This window comes from Lactuca serriola, chromosome 4 (genome assembly GCF_051521515.1).
Source record: "Lactuca serriola cultivar US96UC23 chromosome 4, Lser_US96UC23_V15, whole genome shotgun sequence".
In the NCBI taxonomy this organism is placed as follows: Eukaryota; Viridiplantae; Streptophyta; class Magnoliopsida; order Asterales; family Asteraceae; genus Lactuca; species Lactuca serriola.
The window spans coordinates 43497733-43513094 of NC_136411.1; the positions used below are offsets into that span (position 1 = coordinate 43497733).

The window sequence follows — 15362 nt, forward strand, 5'->3', positions numbered from 1 at the left end:
AGTAGTTAGCAATTAGGTTTTAGCATCTGTTTTAGTTTTATTATTAAGCTTAGTTTTTTTTTCAAAATTTCACTGCTACTCGCTGAGTGCATTCGCACCTACTCGACGAGTATAGCAGTATTTCGCTGTTAATTTTCGTTTTTTTTAGTTGCATTTTTTTTTGTTCTTTTTACGTTTTTATCTTGTTCTATTTCAGGACTTTCATGACCAGAGGATCAAACACTCCGCTGGTACCCCCGTTTTAAGATCCCAAATCCGCATTGAAAAGGAACACAGGAAAGGACGTGGAGAGCTCAAATACACCTAAGAAGTCACCTTTGTCTAATTGAAGACTGTTTTTGGGATGAAAAAGAGCAGCAAAGCAGGTGCATCCAACGCATCTTTAGTAAGTGAAGACCCGATCAAGGAAGACACCGAGTACGACACCGAGGAGGAAGAAGAACCTACATACGAGCACAACTCCGATTCCGGCGACGAGTTAGCTCTTACCATGGCTAACATTGATGAAATCCCAATAAGGGAATGGAAGAAGAGGATGCGCGACGACATTGGCCCAAGACTTGTGCAGCCTGCAATTCCCGCAACTGCTACTTTTGAGCTCAAGGGTCATATCCTAGCTTTACTTAAAGAAATTCCTTTCTATGGAATAGACCACGAACATGCCTACAAGCATTTGGATGAAGTCAATGATGTAGCTGATTACTTTAATGTTCCAAATGTGCCTCGCGTAACTCAGCTACTTCGCATGCTTCTAGTAACATTAAAGGGTGCTGCAAAAGACTGGCTCAAGTGACTTCCCCCCGGATCAGTCACCACATGGGCCAAGATGAAAGAAGAATTCATTGATCACTTTTGCCCACCTTCCAAGATAGCCAAGTTGAAGAAGGCCATTGCTAACTTTAAACAACAAGCTGGAGGGTCGCTATATGAAGCTTGGGAGAGGTACAAGAGTTTGTTAATAAATTGCGCACACCATGACCTTAATAGCCAGCAAGAAGTCTCCATCTTCTATGATGGAGTCAATTTCACAACCAGGCAGTTACTTGACTCGCAAGGCTCGCTCACAAAGAAGCCACCCCCGGTGATCAAGGAATTGATTGAAGAATTCTCTAAGCACTCTAGAGAATACCACAACCCAAGAAATGATGTTACTAGGGGAGCCGCATATGCAGCTACTGAAGACTTGTCCGCGGTCATGGCTATGCTAAAAACCATGGATAGGAGGATGGATAAAATGGATCAAACGATCCATGCTATTCGAATGGGTGGTGAAAACTGCAATGGGTCTCATCTTACTAGAGACTGCGACTTGGATGAAAATTGCAACAAGAAGGTGCAAGTTTGTTACTCAAGTGGAGACCGATATGATGAAGATTGGAGAAAACCAAAGAAAGAGTGGATCCCTTATGAAGAGTACAAGAAGGCTAAGGAGGAGAAGTTCAGGCAGAAAGGAAGAGGTTTTTACCAAAAGGAGGAGCCGACACAAGAAAGAAAACCAAGTTTGGAAGAAATGCTTACCAAATTTGTAGCTGCTTCAGAAAAGAGACATAGTGATCATGATGCTGCAATTCAAGAAACAAGGACCATGCTTAGAAACCAGCAAGCATCTATCCACAACATAGAAACGCAGCTAGGGCAACTTGCTCAACAAATCAACCAAAGATCATCGGGCGAACTTCCTAGTAAAACCGAAAATAACCCACGAGGCGCGCACATAAACATAGTCACAACAAGAAGTGGGAAGATAATCACACCTTTGGCCCCTATTCAGAATGAATCACCCAAAGAAATGCAGAAGGAAGATGAAGAAACTCAAGACAAAAGAGAAAATCCTCAATCTGCAGAGCCTACTCGCCGAGTCCAAAATATGGACTCGGCGAGTCCACTGCCAATTCCAAAAAATCAAATTCCTGAAAAACCCTTTCAGCCTCCAATGCCATACCCAGCCCGAGCTAAGAGAGAAAAACAGGAAGAATAGTACCAGAAGTTTCTAGATCACATTAAAGCTCTTCAAATCAACATACCATTCATTGAAGCTGTCTCACAAATGCCGAAATATGCGAAATTCCTTAAGGAACTTCTTACAAATAGAAGGAAGATGGAGGAAGTGAAGAAGGTGGTACTTAATGAGAATTGCTCAGCTGCCATGCTCAACAAACTACCAAAGAAGAAGGGTGACCCGGGAAGCTTGACTTTACCTTGCCAATTTGGCAATTTGGCTACCACTCATGCCTTGGCTGATTCAGGAGCAAGTGTGAATTTAATGCCTTATTCATTCTTCAAGAAGCTGGATCTCCCGGAACCAAGACCAATTCGTATGGTCATTCATTTAGCAAACAAGACAGTCACTTTCCCAAGAGGAATCTGTGAAGATTTATTGGTCAAAGTGGACAAGTTTGTATTTCCCGCTGATTTCATAATTCTAGACATGGAGGCGGATCCTCAAGTCCCAATCATCCTTGGAAGACCCTTCCTCAACACGGCAAGTGCTATAGTATACATGAGGGACTCGAAGCTCACTTTGCGGGTAGGAGAAGATTCAGTCACGTTTGGGGTTGATCAAGCTATGAAGTATGCAAGGAACAGTGACGACACGGCATTCTCAATTGACATGCTTGATGAATTATTGGAGTAATGCATAAGTGAAGATTCCAGAAAGTTCACAATTTTTGATGAAGAATTTGATGCAGAAAAAGACTTAATGGAAATCGAGAGGCTGCTGGAAGAAGCTGAGTTTGAAGAATTGGTGAAGCAATCTGACACTTCAACTCGCCGAGTAGGGCCGAACTACTCGCCGAGTCCAAGCGAAGAAAAGACAGAATTCATAAATTCAGCTACCAACTCGCCAAGTCCCTTACCTGCACTCGACGAGTACGACAAACAGAACCCAAAAACTGAGCTCAAAAAGTTAGTAGAACATTTGGAGTATGCCTTCCTTGAAGATGGCCATCAAAATCCAGTCATTATAACCTCTGACCTTTCCAAATCTGAAAAAGAAGAACTAGTGCAAGTGTTGAAGAAGATAAAGCGGGCCATAGCATGGAGCATCACCGATGTAAGGTATGAAAGGTGTTGCGTTATGGGCTCGCTCTTTAGTCCATTTTGTCTCCGGATTGGGCCTGTCCATCCGTGAGTTATTTCTAGGGTTTTGTATTTATAGGTGCTTGCATGCATCTTAGTACGTAAGATTTGGAAGTCAATTATTCTGAAAGATATTATCTTTATCGTTTGTAACCCTAATAGCCTCTACAGTGGAAGTTCTTTATCGAGCTCTGCTGAGGCTTGAATCTATTGAATCATTCGACATATTTTGATTCATTCTTGCGCTTTATATTGCTGTTTTCGTTTTAGTGATTAACCTGTTAAAATATCTAAACGATCAAAGAGTTTCTTAACTCTTCAATTGGTATCAGAGCAGGAGACTGTGTAATTCATACACATCTCTTCTGTGAAAGAAGTGATTAGGGTTTATTCCGCATTTACTGATATTTATTGAGTCATCACTCCATAATTGACGTATCTCATTATTTATTCATCTTGCCCTAATATTACGTATTACAAGTCTGATCTTATAACAGGTTAAACGATCAAGCATGGATGATTCTCAATCCAATCCTATTAACATCTCAAACAGTATTGGATCTACGACCAAGATTCCAATTCTCTACACTCAAGATTACGAGGTTCGGGCGCATCACTTTGAAGACTACGTCATTGGATATGAAGATAATGGGTATCTGATATGGGAAGCTATTGTGTCTGGACCATTTGCTCATTCAGGAACATTCAGACTTATTACAACTCAAAAGAAGTATAATGATATGTTGAAAGATGTGAAAGATGTTGCTCAGGACGAAAAGGAGAAGTTTCAGTGCAACATCAAGGCATTGAGACTAATTCAATTCGCTCTTCAATCTGACACGTTTAGATTGGTGAGTTCCTGTAGTACAGCTAAAGAAATATGGGATCGGCTGCGAGAGTTGTATTCCACAGATGAAGATCTGGAGCACTCAATTCAAACCTTACTTCTGTCTAAATTTGGTGAGTTCAAGCAAAATCCTGGTGAGTCTGTTACGCAGACATTTGATCGCTTCGATCATCTTCTCAGCAAGATGACCAAACATGATATTGAAAGGAAGCTCATTGAACAGAAGGTTACTTTTTTGAATGGTCTAAGATCCAAATGGAGAGCTGTTGTGTCAACGGTTAAAGCACACGAGCAGTTCAAATCGTACTCGCTGGCAAAACTGGTGTGAATTCTAAAATCCCAAGAGAAGATAGTGCTGCAAGAGAAAAGTGTGGTTTCAAATCTGGGGTCTCTGGCGCTTCTGTCCAAGGGTAAAAGTGTAGAAGAAGACAAAGAGGATCTAAATCTGGGAGATCACGATCTGACAACCGAAGACTATGCTATGATGGTGTCAAATCCTAGAAGGTTTATCAAGAAAAAGTTTCCTTCCAACAAAAATCGTAATTGGAAGGGAAGCTATAGTTCCGAAAGAGTTAAGGATGAACCGAAGGTTGAGGAATCGAAAAAGGAAGCGAAGGGTGAAGCTGACTCTGGTGTCAGTTGCTTCTACTGTGGGGGAAAGAATCACTATGCAAAAGATTGCGTGCTGAAGAAGATGGCAGAGAAAGATGAAGAGAAAGATGAAAAAGCAAGTCTCATGAAAAGACTGGAAGAGATACAAAGGAAGAAGGCTGCTACTAATTCCTCTATGAATGCTCTTATTGTGCAGGGTTCGGAAGATGATAATGAGTTTGGTGGCGTACAAGTGTGGTCGACCGACTCAGAAGACGATGAAGTGAGAAATCCTTCTCATGGAAAGGCTTATGTTGCAAAAAGTGGTGAAACCGATGGAAGATGTCTGATGGTGACCGATGTATCTCAGATGAGGGGATACAACACTGATGGTGGAAATGAAGAGGCCAAGGAGCGAGAAGACTTATGCTTTACAGCAAAACCTCTTAGTGTGCAGATCAGTGAACTTGATGAACTGATCAAGAAGGTACAATCTGTTTTTGTTTCATTTAAAATTCCACAGAAATCATATGAAAAGGAATTAAATAACTTGAATTCAAGAATCTCAAATTTAGATAGTTGTTTAACTCAAACACGGGTCACGAATTCTAATCTGACTGACCAAATTAGCAGGGTGTCATCCAAGAGTGAGGAATGAAGGATGTGGATAGAGCAGAAAGAGTTGGAGCTGATTAAGTCTAGGGATGAAAACATTTATTTGCAAAGAGACAATCTTAAATTGTTAAAACAAAGGAATGTTTTTTGTTTGATCGCCAAAAGGCTTTATGCTAACATTACTCAACTGCATCTAAATTGTGAAATAGGGCAGAAGATACATCGCATGATTCTACCCTTCCTTGAGTTTAAGGAGGATGAAATCGATGCCGAAGCATAAAACTGTGAAAGTGTCGTATCTTCCAATGATGTTAATCCTACCTACATGTATTGTCTGGACAAAATAGAATCTTTTATAAAGTCCAAAGACCATAAGGACATGCTTAAAAATCTTTTGGATGAAAATGATATGTTGAAAACGCATCTGAACTTAATGAGGACGATGATATGAGTGAAATTTCTATAGAGGACGAAGTTGACTGTTCTGAGTTCATCAGAAGCGAACCCGAAAACCACAAAAACCCGATTTCTGAAAATTCTGTGGAATTCGCTCGTTTTTCCAAAACTAAGTCCACAGTCCTTAAAGAAAAGGCCGTTGCGTTTCAGAAGGTTAGAACTACTCCCAATCAGGTGTATAAGGTCACAGGGGTAACCGAACATCAAACAGCCGAACTCACTGCCATAGTGAACGAAGATAATGCAGATGGCTGTGATGAGTTTTTCTGGTCAGCACCTATAGACAATGCAGACGAAACGGTTGGTCTGTCGGAGTGAACATCCTGGAAGGCCAAAGGTAGTTATGTGCCCGAACCGCTAAATAAGCCTACCAACTTTGACGTACCAAGTACCAGTGGCACGAAAGAGATTCCTGTAGAAGAAGTCACCTCCACAAGCGAAACCTCATCTATGAAGAGTGAACCGGTTGCTAAGAAGCTGAAACAAAAGGCTAATATCCACAAACAACTGAAACAGGTGAAAAATCGAAAGCAGCAGAGAAACCGGAGATACAAGAAAAATCTCTCAGAGCGAAAGCAGTTTTGGCGCTCTCAAAATCCCTGCTACTCTTACCTTGATAAAGATTCTAAGTCAGAGAGAAAGACTTTCGGGCCACACGAAGAACAGAACCGAAAGGATATGTTCGGTCCCGAAAGCAACAGCAACCGAAAAGCTAGTTTCGGTCCGCCAAATAACAACAGGCAAAGACCTGATTTCATTCCATCAAGCTTTTACAATAAAAGACCCAGTTTCGGACCACCAACCAACAACACCCAAATATCCAACTTCGGCTCATCATCAAACGGCTACCGAAGGTCCAGGTTCGGTCCCTCAAATGACCACAACCGAAAGGGTCATTTCGAACCTCAAGTCAGGAAAGACTCTCATTCTAATTTGTTTTCCTCTAATTCTTCTCGTTCTCAATCTTCTTCGAAGCCCAATTCAGTTCCTACACAAAATTAAAGATCATCAAGGGATTTGAAAGGAAACAGGAAGATTTCCTCAGCTAAGGAAGACCGAAAGCAGACTAAAGTCCAAACACCAGAATCTGAATCCAAAATGCTTGCAACTAATTCTAATAAAATCAAAGTGTTTTCTATTAATAGAAAAGATGAAACAACCTTAATAAAACGAACATATCTTGTTGATGTTTCTCTTACTATTCCTGTTTCTGTGAAAGGCTCACGTGGACCCAAGAAACTTTGGGTTCCTAAATCTGCTTAATTTTTGCAGGTTATTAGTGACGAGCAGTTTGACGAAGAATGGTACATTGACAGTGGTTGCTCACGTTACATGACAGGAAGGAAGGAAGAGCTAAGGGAGTTTCGATCACTTCAGAATGGTGGCAATGTCAAGTTCGGTAACAACTCCTATGGAACAATAAAGGTTTATGAGATGATAACCAATGGAGATTTCACAATAAGATAGGTGGCGTATGTAGAAGGGTTGCAGCATAATCTCATCAGTGTATCTCAACTGGTGGGAGGTACCGGTCTCAAAGTTTCATTCGACGACGAAGGTTCAGAAATTATAGAGAAGAAATCCAACAAGGTCATTCTCAAATCAGATCGAAAAGGCAAAATGTTTCCTCTGAATCTCAGACCAGTCAAAGGGAATCCAGCCATATGTCTTTTGTCCAAAGCTCATTCAGATGAAAGTTGGTTGTGGCACCGAAGGCTCTCACATCTCAACTTCAAAGACATCAACAAGCTTGTCACCGGCGGTCATGTTCGGGGTCTTCCATTGCTCAAGTTTGATCGGGAACACTTGTGCACTGCATGCGAAATGGGGAAAAAGAGTCGTCAAAGTCACCCATCGATTATAAACACAAAAGTTGTTGAACCACTTGAGTTGCTTCACATCGACTTATGTGGTCCATCATCAATCGAGAGCATTGGCAGTAACAAGTATATTCTTGTGATTGTTGATGATTTCTCACATTTTACATGGGTATTTTTTCTGAAGCACAAATCTAAGGCCACTCCTAAGCTGAAGATGTTTATCAAGCAGGTCGAAGTACAACTGAGAAAAGTCGTTCGAAACATTAGGAGCGACAATGGACTGGAATTCAAGAACAAACAATTTGAAGACTTCTTGGCAGAAAAAGGAACCAGTCATAATTTCTCAGCCCCCTATACACCTCAACAGAATGGTATTGTCGAAAGGCGAAACTGATCCTTGTGTGAGGCGGCCCAAACTATGCTAAGTTTTGCTTCTCTTCCCTTATATTTCAGAGCTGATGCTATTGCTGCAGCATGTTTTACGCAGAATAGGTCTTATCTCAACAAGCGTTTCTCTCTCACTCCTTATGAGATCATCAACAAAAGGAAGCCGAATATAAAATTCTTCCATGTGTTCGGTTCAAGGTGCTTCATTTTCAACTCCAAAGAACATCGCAACAAGTTTGATGTTAAAGCTGATGAAGGAATCTTTCTGGGATATTCTCTTACTTCAAAGGCATACAGGGTTTTAAATAAACGTTCTAGAAGAATTGAAGAAACCTATTATGTGGCGTTCGATGACAATTACGCCAAGAAACTAAAAACTACTGAAGAAGCAATTGGAGAGATTTTCTCTCAAACAGGTCAAGTCACAGGTACGATTGCTAATTTATTTGATCAGTTCATAGACTTATTCGATGAACCTGAGAAAGCCACTCTCTCGGAAGCCAAGGCAGCAGACAACAAAATCAATCGTCTGAAGCAGATTGTCGAAGATGCAGCCAAACAAATGGGAGAAGGAGAAACAGTTCGAAACGAACCTCCTCAGCATGGCACTTCAGTTGAGGGGGAGAATCAATTCTCTTCAAATCAACAGGACTCACATTTTTATGGGGAGAATCCAATCCCTGTAGCACCCAAAAGCCCAGCTACACCCGAAAGTCCTGTAGCACCGAAAAGCCCGGCTACACCCGAAAGTCCTGTAGCACCCGAAAGCCCGACTACACCTAAAAGTTCAGTAGCACCCGAAGGTCCGAATCAACCTGAAGATCCAAATGATTCATCATCTGTCGAGGGGGAGAATTCTGATCTGTTCTATGATGATGATATTCAATCAGAGTTGTAAGAAATGGTCACTGCTGAATTGGATCCATTCTATGATCCAAACTTTCCTCCACTCACCAAATGGACCAGAGATCATCCTGTATCTCAGATAGTGGGTAATGTGTCTGAAAAGGTCCTAACCCGATCTCAAGTGAAGGCAAAGCAAACTTCCCTATTTTCCAAAGTAGAGTTATGCATGTATAATTCCTTCGTGTCCAAAGTTGAACCAAAGATCGTCAATATTGCTCTTGATCATTCTGATTGGGTCCAGGCAATGCAAGATGAACTCAATGAGTTTGAAAGAAATAAGGTCTGGCCTCTCATTCCAACACTGAAAGATGCCTCAGTCGTTGGTCTCAAATGGGTATTCAGAAACAAAATGGATAAGGAGGGTAATGTGATTCGAAATAAAGCTCGTTTTGTGGTGAAAGGATATTGCTAGGAAGAAGGAATTGATTATGAAGAAACATTTGCTCCGGTAGCAAGGCTGGAATCTATTCAAATATTTCTTGCCTATGCTGCACACAAGAACTTCAAGGTCTACCAAATGGATGTAAAGTGTGCTTTTCTGAATGGGGAACTTGAAGAAACGATTTACGTGGAGCAACCTCCTGGTTTTGTGAATGAAAAATATCCAAATCACTGCTACATTCTAGGTAAGGCAGTTTATGGTCTGAAACAAGTGCCTAGGGCATGGTATGAAACACTAACTAAATTCTTATAGATGTCTAAATCCAAACAAGGTTCGGTTGACCCAACCTTCTTTCATAAAAAGGAAGATAACCACCTTATGATAGTTCAGATCTAGGTCGATGATATCATCTTTGGCTCAACGAATCCTAGCTTAACAGCTGAATTCAGAAAGCTGATGGAGACAAAATTTGAAATGAGCTCAATGGGTCCGATTAACTTTTTCCTTGGTTTAAACATTAGACAGGGACTCGAAGGCATCTTTATCAACCAGGAAGCATATACCAAGACTCTTCTTGCTAAATTCGGAATGATGGGAGATTCAAAGGTCAAAGTTCCTATGACGTTCAGCACGAAGCTCACACCATCCTTGGAAAAACCGGCAGTCGACATAACGCTATACCGCCAAATGATTGGTTCCCTGATGTACCTCACAGCTAGCAGGCCTGGTATAATGTTTTCTGTGTGCTATTGTGCTAGGTTTCAAGCGAATCCCCGTGAACCACACATGCTAGCAGTGAAAAACATACTCTGATATCTGAAGCGAACCACCTTTCTCGGTCTTTGGTATCCCTCAAACTCAGGTTTCTTTGTTCAAGCCTACTCAGATGCAGACCTTGGAGGATGTGGTTTAGACAGGAAAAACACTACAGGAGGCTGTCAATTCCTCGACGGGAAGTTGGTGAGCTGGCAATCGAAGAAACAAACATGTGTTTCTCTGTCTATAGCCGAAGCAGAATATATTGCAACCGTTTCTTGTACATCTCAAATGATTTGGATCCAAAGCCAACTCCGGGACTATGGACTCAATATGAAAAAAATCCCTCTATATTGTGACTCAGAAAGAGCAATTAGGATCTGTCATAACCCTGTGCAACATACCAAAACTAAACACATTGCATTGAGGTATCACTTCATTAAAGATCACGTAGAAGACAGAAACGTAGAGATTCATTTTGTTCGCACTACTGATCAACTGGCTGACATCTTCACCAAAGCTCTTCCTGAAGCAAGTTTTAATAAAATTCTACAAGGGCTAGGTATGATGGAATCGGAGTCAGTACCAAAAACTACTTCTCAAAACTAAAAGTTGGAAGCGAAATGAACCGAACGTTCGGTCTATTTCGGGTTCGGTTCACGTAGGTACCGAAATGAACCGAGCGCTCGGGTTCGGTCCTATTCACTTGTCTTCGCTTATCACTTAAAGGTAGTTTCTTTGGTGGTAAATTTTTTTGTACTCGTATTTCTCAATTATTTCTCACTCATTTCCCAATTCTTTTTCTTTTTCAAACATTTTTTTTGAAACCGAAATGAACCGAGCGTTCAGTCTATTTCGGGTTCGATTCCAAAAATTTTTTTTTTTTTTTATTTTTGTTTTTCTCTTTGAATCAAAAACTCCAAAAATATTTTTTTTTCATTTGTCGATGATCAATGGGGCAGGTATTGTTTTCACACCTTTTACAAGTTAAGTGTCCCTAGAAGCATGCTGTTGTATGTTGTCCAAAGCCTCAACTGATTCTGAATAAAGCCTTACTGACTTGGTATATACAAACCTCGTCTTCCCAATTAGGCTATTATATTTATTCTAATCATGAGCTACCTTACTCTCTTCTCACATGAGATAAGAGTTTTCTGCTTGGTCCTTATTTTAACAGCAGAGGTACTTTGGTTTCTTTACACCATTTCCAATATTTTTCTCCATCCTATTCGCTTCATACACGTAACCCTTGAGACTCTCAGAAATTACCACTGAGGTTTATGGTTACACAATTTCTGTGTTTATGATCTTAGCTTCGTGCCACTACGTGCTAAGTGAAACCCACAATTCAATACCTACTATGCATTGACGGTGAACAATTAAATTTGCTCTAGTTTTCACTAATGAATTAACGAATTCACCCAAGTGGTTGTACCTTGAAATCTCTAATTTTTATTTTTGTGTGATTCTTATGAAATTGTTAAAACCCATAACATTTCTTCCCTTAGAATCCAGTTTCAATTTTTTTTTGAGATTTCACCTAAAAGTATTTTCAACATGTCACTTAAATTCTGTTCACACCTACTTGTTCAACAGACCACATTGGTCTCACAAGTACTTCAGTCGATTTTCTTCTTATGTCAGGATCAGAAATTCTGCACTGAAGCGAAAGCCTCCCAAATTAGCCTTATTAAAAGATGCCTTTCAACACTTCTTAATTAGTGTCTGATCGTAATTCAACGGGAAACCACAGAAACACTTTAAGGTCTCTCTTGACTTTGAAGCAAGAGATTCGTGCCTGGGATCCACTGTTTCGTGTCTTTATTGACATCACAATTTCCCACATATGTGTTGCTTTATTTCTTTTTCTTTGACACTCTATGCACGAAAATCTTTTTGATTTTCCATAAATCTGGTTTCGTTAATTACAAGCTATTTTTGGCTATGGGATTGAATGTTATAAAAGAGATGTGGTTAACAATGTTACACGTAGTTCTCTTGATCCATGACGACTGCTCATACTAAAAGGATAAGTTGCTGACTCAGCCGAAAGTCTAATCGTTTTGATATTTCAAATGACGCTTGATGGGAAGGCGTGTGAAGCGGAATCATTTTTGATTTTCAAACGGCGCCTGATGGGAAGGCGTGTGAAACGGGACAGTCTTTCTCTCTCCTGCGTAATCATCGGGGTTCTAAACTGTCATGCGTCAATCACCTAAGGAAATGCTTCGTTTTTTCCTTGAAGATTTGGGAACAGATTCTTCTCTCTCTTCTCACCACGGTATAAAAGGTAAATTCAACAGTCAATTACCTCTTTACTGCATCAAATATTCAGAGAGCAAGAAAATATTAATTTCTCCTACTGTTATCATCTTCCCCAAAAACTTCTCTTCAATGGCGGACTCCTCTTCAGTTCATGCTACTTCTCACATTTTGCCAATCCGTCCTCAACAAAGCCTGATCATTGATCTAACCCCACAAGTTTACGAAGCTTTCATGTTTCCAATCATGGAATGTCTCAAGTATTCGCCACTGGTTCCAGCACTCACCAAAGTCGAACCTGTTCCAATGGAGTGTCTGTCGTAAATCTTCTCCACAGCGCACTATGACAAGTCTGTCGATCGCATCTTCTTTGACATTCTTGATAACAAGTCCTCCATCTCCAAACTGCGATTCTGTTCTCTTTTACGGTTTGAACCTGATGAGTCTAGGGTTAACCCTGAATCCATTCCCGTGGGACAATTGTTCTCCATGTTTTACAACATGGGTTACACTGAAATTCTGACCACCGTTACAAAGTTCAAGAAATCATGCTTACCTCCTCAGTGGAATGGCTTCTTCACTGTGTTGTTCAAAGGGCTATCAGAACGAAGTGCAGGTTCAGATGGGGAGAGTCGCCTGTTTATGACAATTTTGTATGGGTTGTACCACAGCATCAATCTCGATTATGGATCGGTTTTATGGCAGCAGCTGATTCAGAGCCTAGCGTCTACTTCTCGCCATTCATATCTCTTATGCCAGATTCTGGACAATGGTCACAAAGTGGGTGATGGAAAAGTATCATGTTCTTATTGTTGCTGATTCTCCACTCGCCTTGATAGGAACTTTCGACACTACGAAGATCATAGTGTCTGATTCCTCCAAATTTCAGTTCGTTGGCTCAATCCCTAAGTCGATGTATGGGTGTGTTCCAAGCGACAGTCGCATCATCAGAACTTACAAGGATTTTCGTCACTCAGGTCCCGGAGAGCTCACTCCTGAAATGATTCAATCAATCCATGATGCTGATAGGCCTGCTTCCAGGGGAAAGAAACATGAAAAGGGAAAAGACAAGAAGGTTGTCAAAGGAGCGAAAGGTCCTTCTCCAAAGAAACGCAAACCTTCAAGGGCATCTCAATCCCCTCCACCAAAGAAGAGGAAGACTCAACCCAGGCATAAGCTTATTCTTGCCTCCTCCTCCAGTGAATCTGAGGAAGAAAGTTCAGACTCAGAAGAGTCACTTCGAGGTAATACTCCTCCTCGTTCGCCTACCCCTGAGGTACCTATTTCTTCTAAACCTGTCTCTCCTCCTTCAATCTCCATCTCTATTTCCATTCCCCCCATAACCTCCACTACTCAAATACCACCCACCTCTATCCCTATACCACCTCCTATTTTCACCGAAGCTACCACAACAACCACCGCTGGCGTTCGAACCAACGTATCTGATACGGGGGCTCCTACTATAGCACCCGAAACCACTCCCACTACCGAACATACATCCACACCCGAACCTACTGCCAAAACCGAGCCTCCACCCTCTCCCTCATCTCCCGCTCATTCAGCAGAAAATGATGATCCTTTTCTTGGAGGAGAGGACATGACGTTTGACTCGGTCTATTACAGTCCGTATCAAGTGCAAAGTGATGATGACGATGATGCTCCAGTCACCAAGAAGCATCTCAAGGAGCTTCATGAGAAAATCGATTCTCTCATTGCTTCCTCCTCCTTTTCCTCTTAATCTACTATCTTAGAGGATGCTATTCAGGGGCTCGTTGAAACATTCACCAAGTCTCATGAAGCCTCTATCAACTCTGCCACTGCCGCTATCGACACCTCTACCAAGGCGTGTGCTGCTGCCACCGAAAAAGTCGAAAAACTATTTGTTGATGCTAATTATCTTTTGCAGTCTTTACAGGGAGCCGCTGACTCCAATGCAGAGCAGCTTGACTCTCTTGTCAACAAGCTGGCCACTTCAATTGCCTCCGAACTGGAGTCCTTTGCCAATCTTTGTCAGTCTCTCAACGATGACAACAAATTGTTTCAGGCGACTGTTGAGGAGCGCCTGACTAAGCTGCAAGAAGAACTCGCTTCAGAGAACTCAGTGATGGATGCTCTTGCTCGCAAGACCACTGCTCTCAAGGTCAAGAGTCTTCATCTATTCCAATCTCAAAATGAAGTCGCATCTCTTCGATCTGAGCGTGAGGTTATTTCATCATGTGTTTCGGATGTCCACGCCGCCCTTTCCAACATCATCGAAGCACATGATCCTATCCTGAATTAGTCAGTGAGGCACACTCTTGCAGAGAATCTTGCTCCTGCCCTTGCCCTACTAAGCAAAATTGAAGTGCTCCTTGAGTTTGTGGCCCTATCCGAAACAAGGGGGAGAAGACGTGTCTCAACCGCCTCCCACTTCCACAACAACTAAAACAACCAAACCTCCTCCAGCAGGTCAAGCCTCAGGTTCGGGTGTCAAAGACAAAGGAAAGAAGATTGCTGAAGACAGTGATGATGATGATAAAGAGACCATCGCTGATCTCTTAAAGAAACAAGGTCGGGATAAAGATGCTGACATGAGCGCTCGCGTTGCTAGAGAGTTTGAGGCGAACGAACGAAAAATGAAGGAGGCTCATGATCTTCTTGAGAGTAGAAAAACTCTTTTTCCTCCGTGGACTCTCGAGAAGCTTATAAAAGAAGCAATTGAAACTCCCAGCATCCTGTGGCTTGAACCAGTGATTTCCTTGGATCGAATCAATTCTGTCGATTCTCAGTTCGACATGCCACTGACCAGAAAAGCCTTCATCTTCCATGCTTTTGATAATGTTGCTGATGTCCCTCATCCTCATCCAAAAGTTGATAGGGAGCTTGTTGAATTGTATCTGAAGTCTGCTCAACCTCAGTATCAGACATGGAGCGCTCAGAAGATCGTCAACGTTCGGGTCCTCAAGCCGTTTCGTGAGGGGAACTTCATGAACGTTCGGTTCAAAGTGCTGAGGGGTTCTACTAAAACCGAACACGCTATATCACTGGCTGATCTTCCCAACCTGAATCCACATGATTGGATTATTTTTCATAACATCATCCTCACCAACGAAGCTGAGTATGGTCCAATCATTGATCACTTCAAAAGAATGCTTGTATGCTACATTATGGAGGTTGCCAAGATGGATCAGGAGATCGCTAGTATCTTCAAGAAAAAGCCTACTATTTTTCCTGTTGGCTCTCCTAGTGATTTGAACATGATGCAGATGGGAAGAATCGA

General features: G+C 41.6%; 1 protein-coding gene and 1 non-coding gene across 2 annotated transcripts; one reads left to right on the forward strand and one right to left on the reverse strand.

Annotated features, from left to right (window-relative positions):
• Positions 1-874: 874 nt before the first annotated feature.
• On the reverse strand, positions 875-981 carry LOC145103573 (small nucleolar RNA R71). The gene has a single exon (XR_013706657.1). It is a non-coding gene; the product is annotated as a small nucleolar RNA R71 (small nucleolar RNA).
• A 1117-nt stretch (positions 982-2098) lies between these two features.
• LOC145098302 (uncharacterized) lies at positions 2099-2635 on the forward strand. Its single transcript, XM_079035941.1, has one exon. It carries the CDS (start codon positions 2099-2101, stop codon positions 2633-2635), a length of 537 nt encoding a protein of 178 aa, XP_078892067.1.
• The last annotated feature ends 12727 nt before the right edge of the window (positions 2636-15362 follow it).

Excerpts from the sequence above, each read along its gene's own strand:
- LOC145098302 (XM_079035941.1), top strand. The coding sequence starts at position 2,099 with ATGGAGGAAGTGAAGAAGGTGGTACTTAATGAGAATTGCTCAGCTGCC.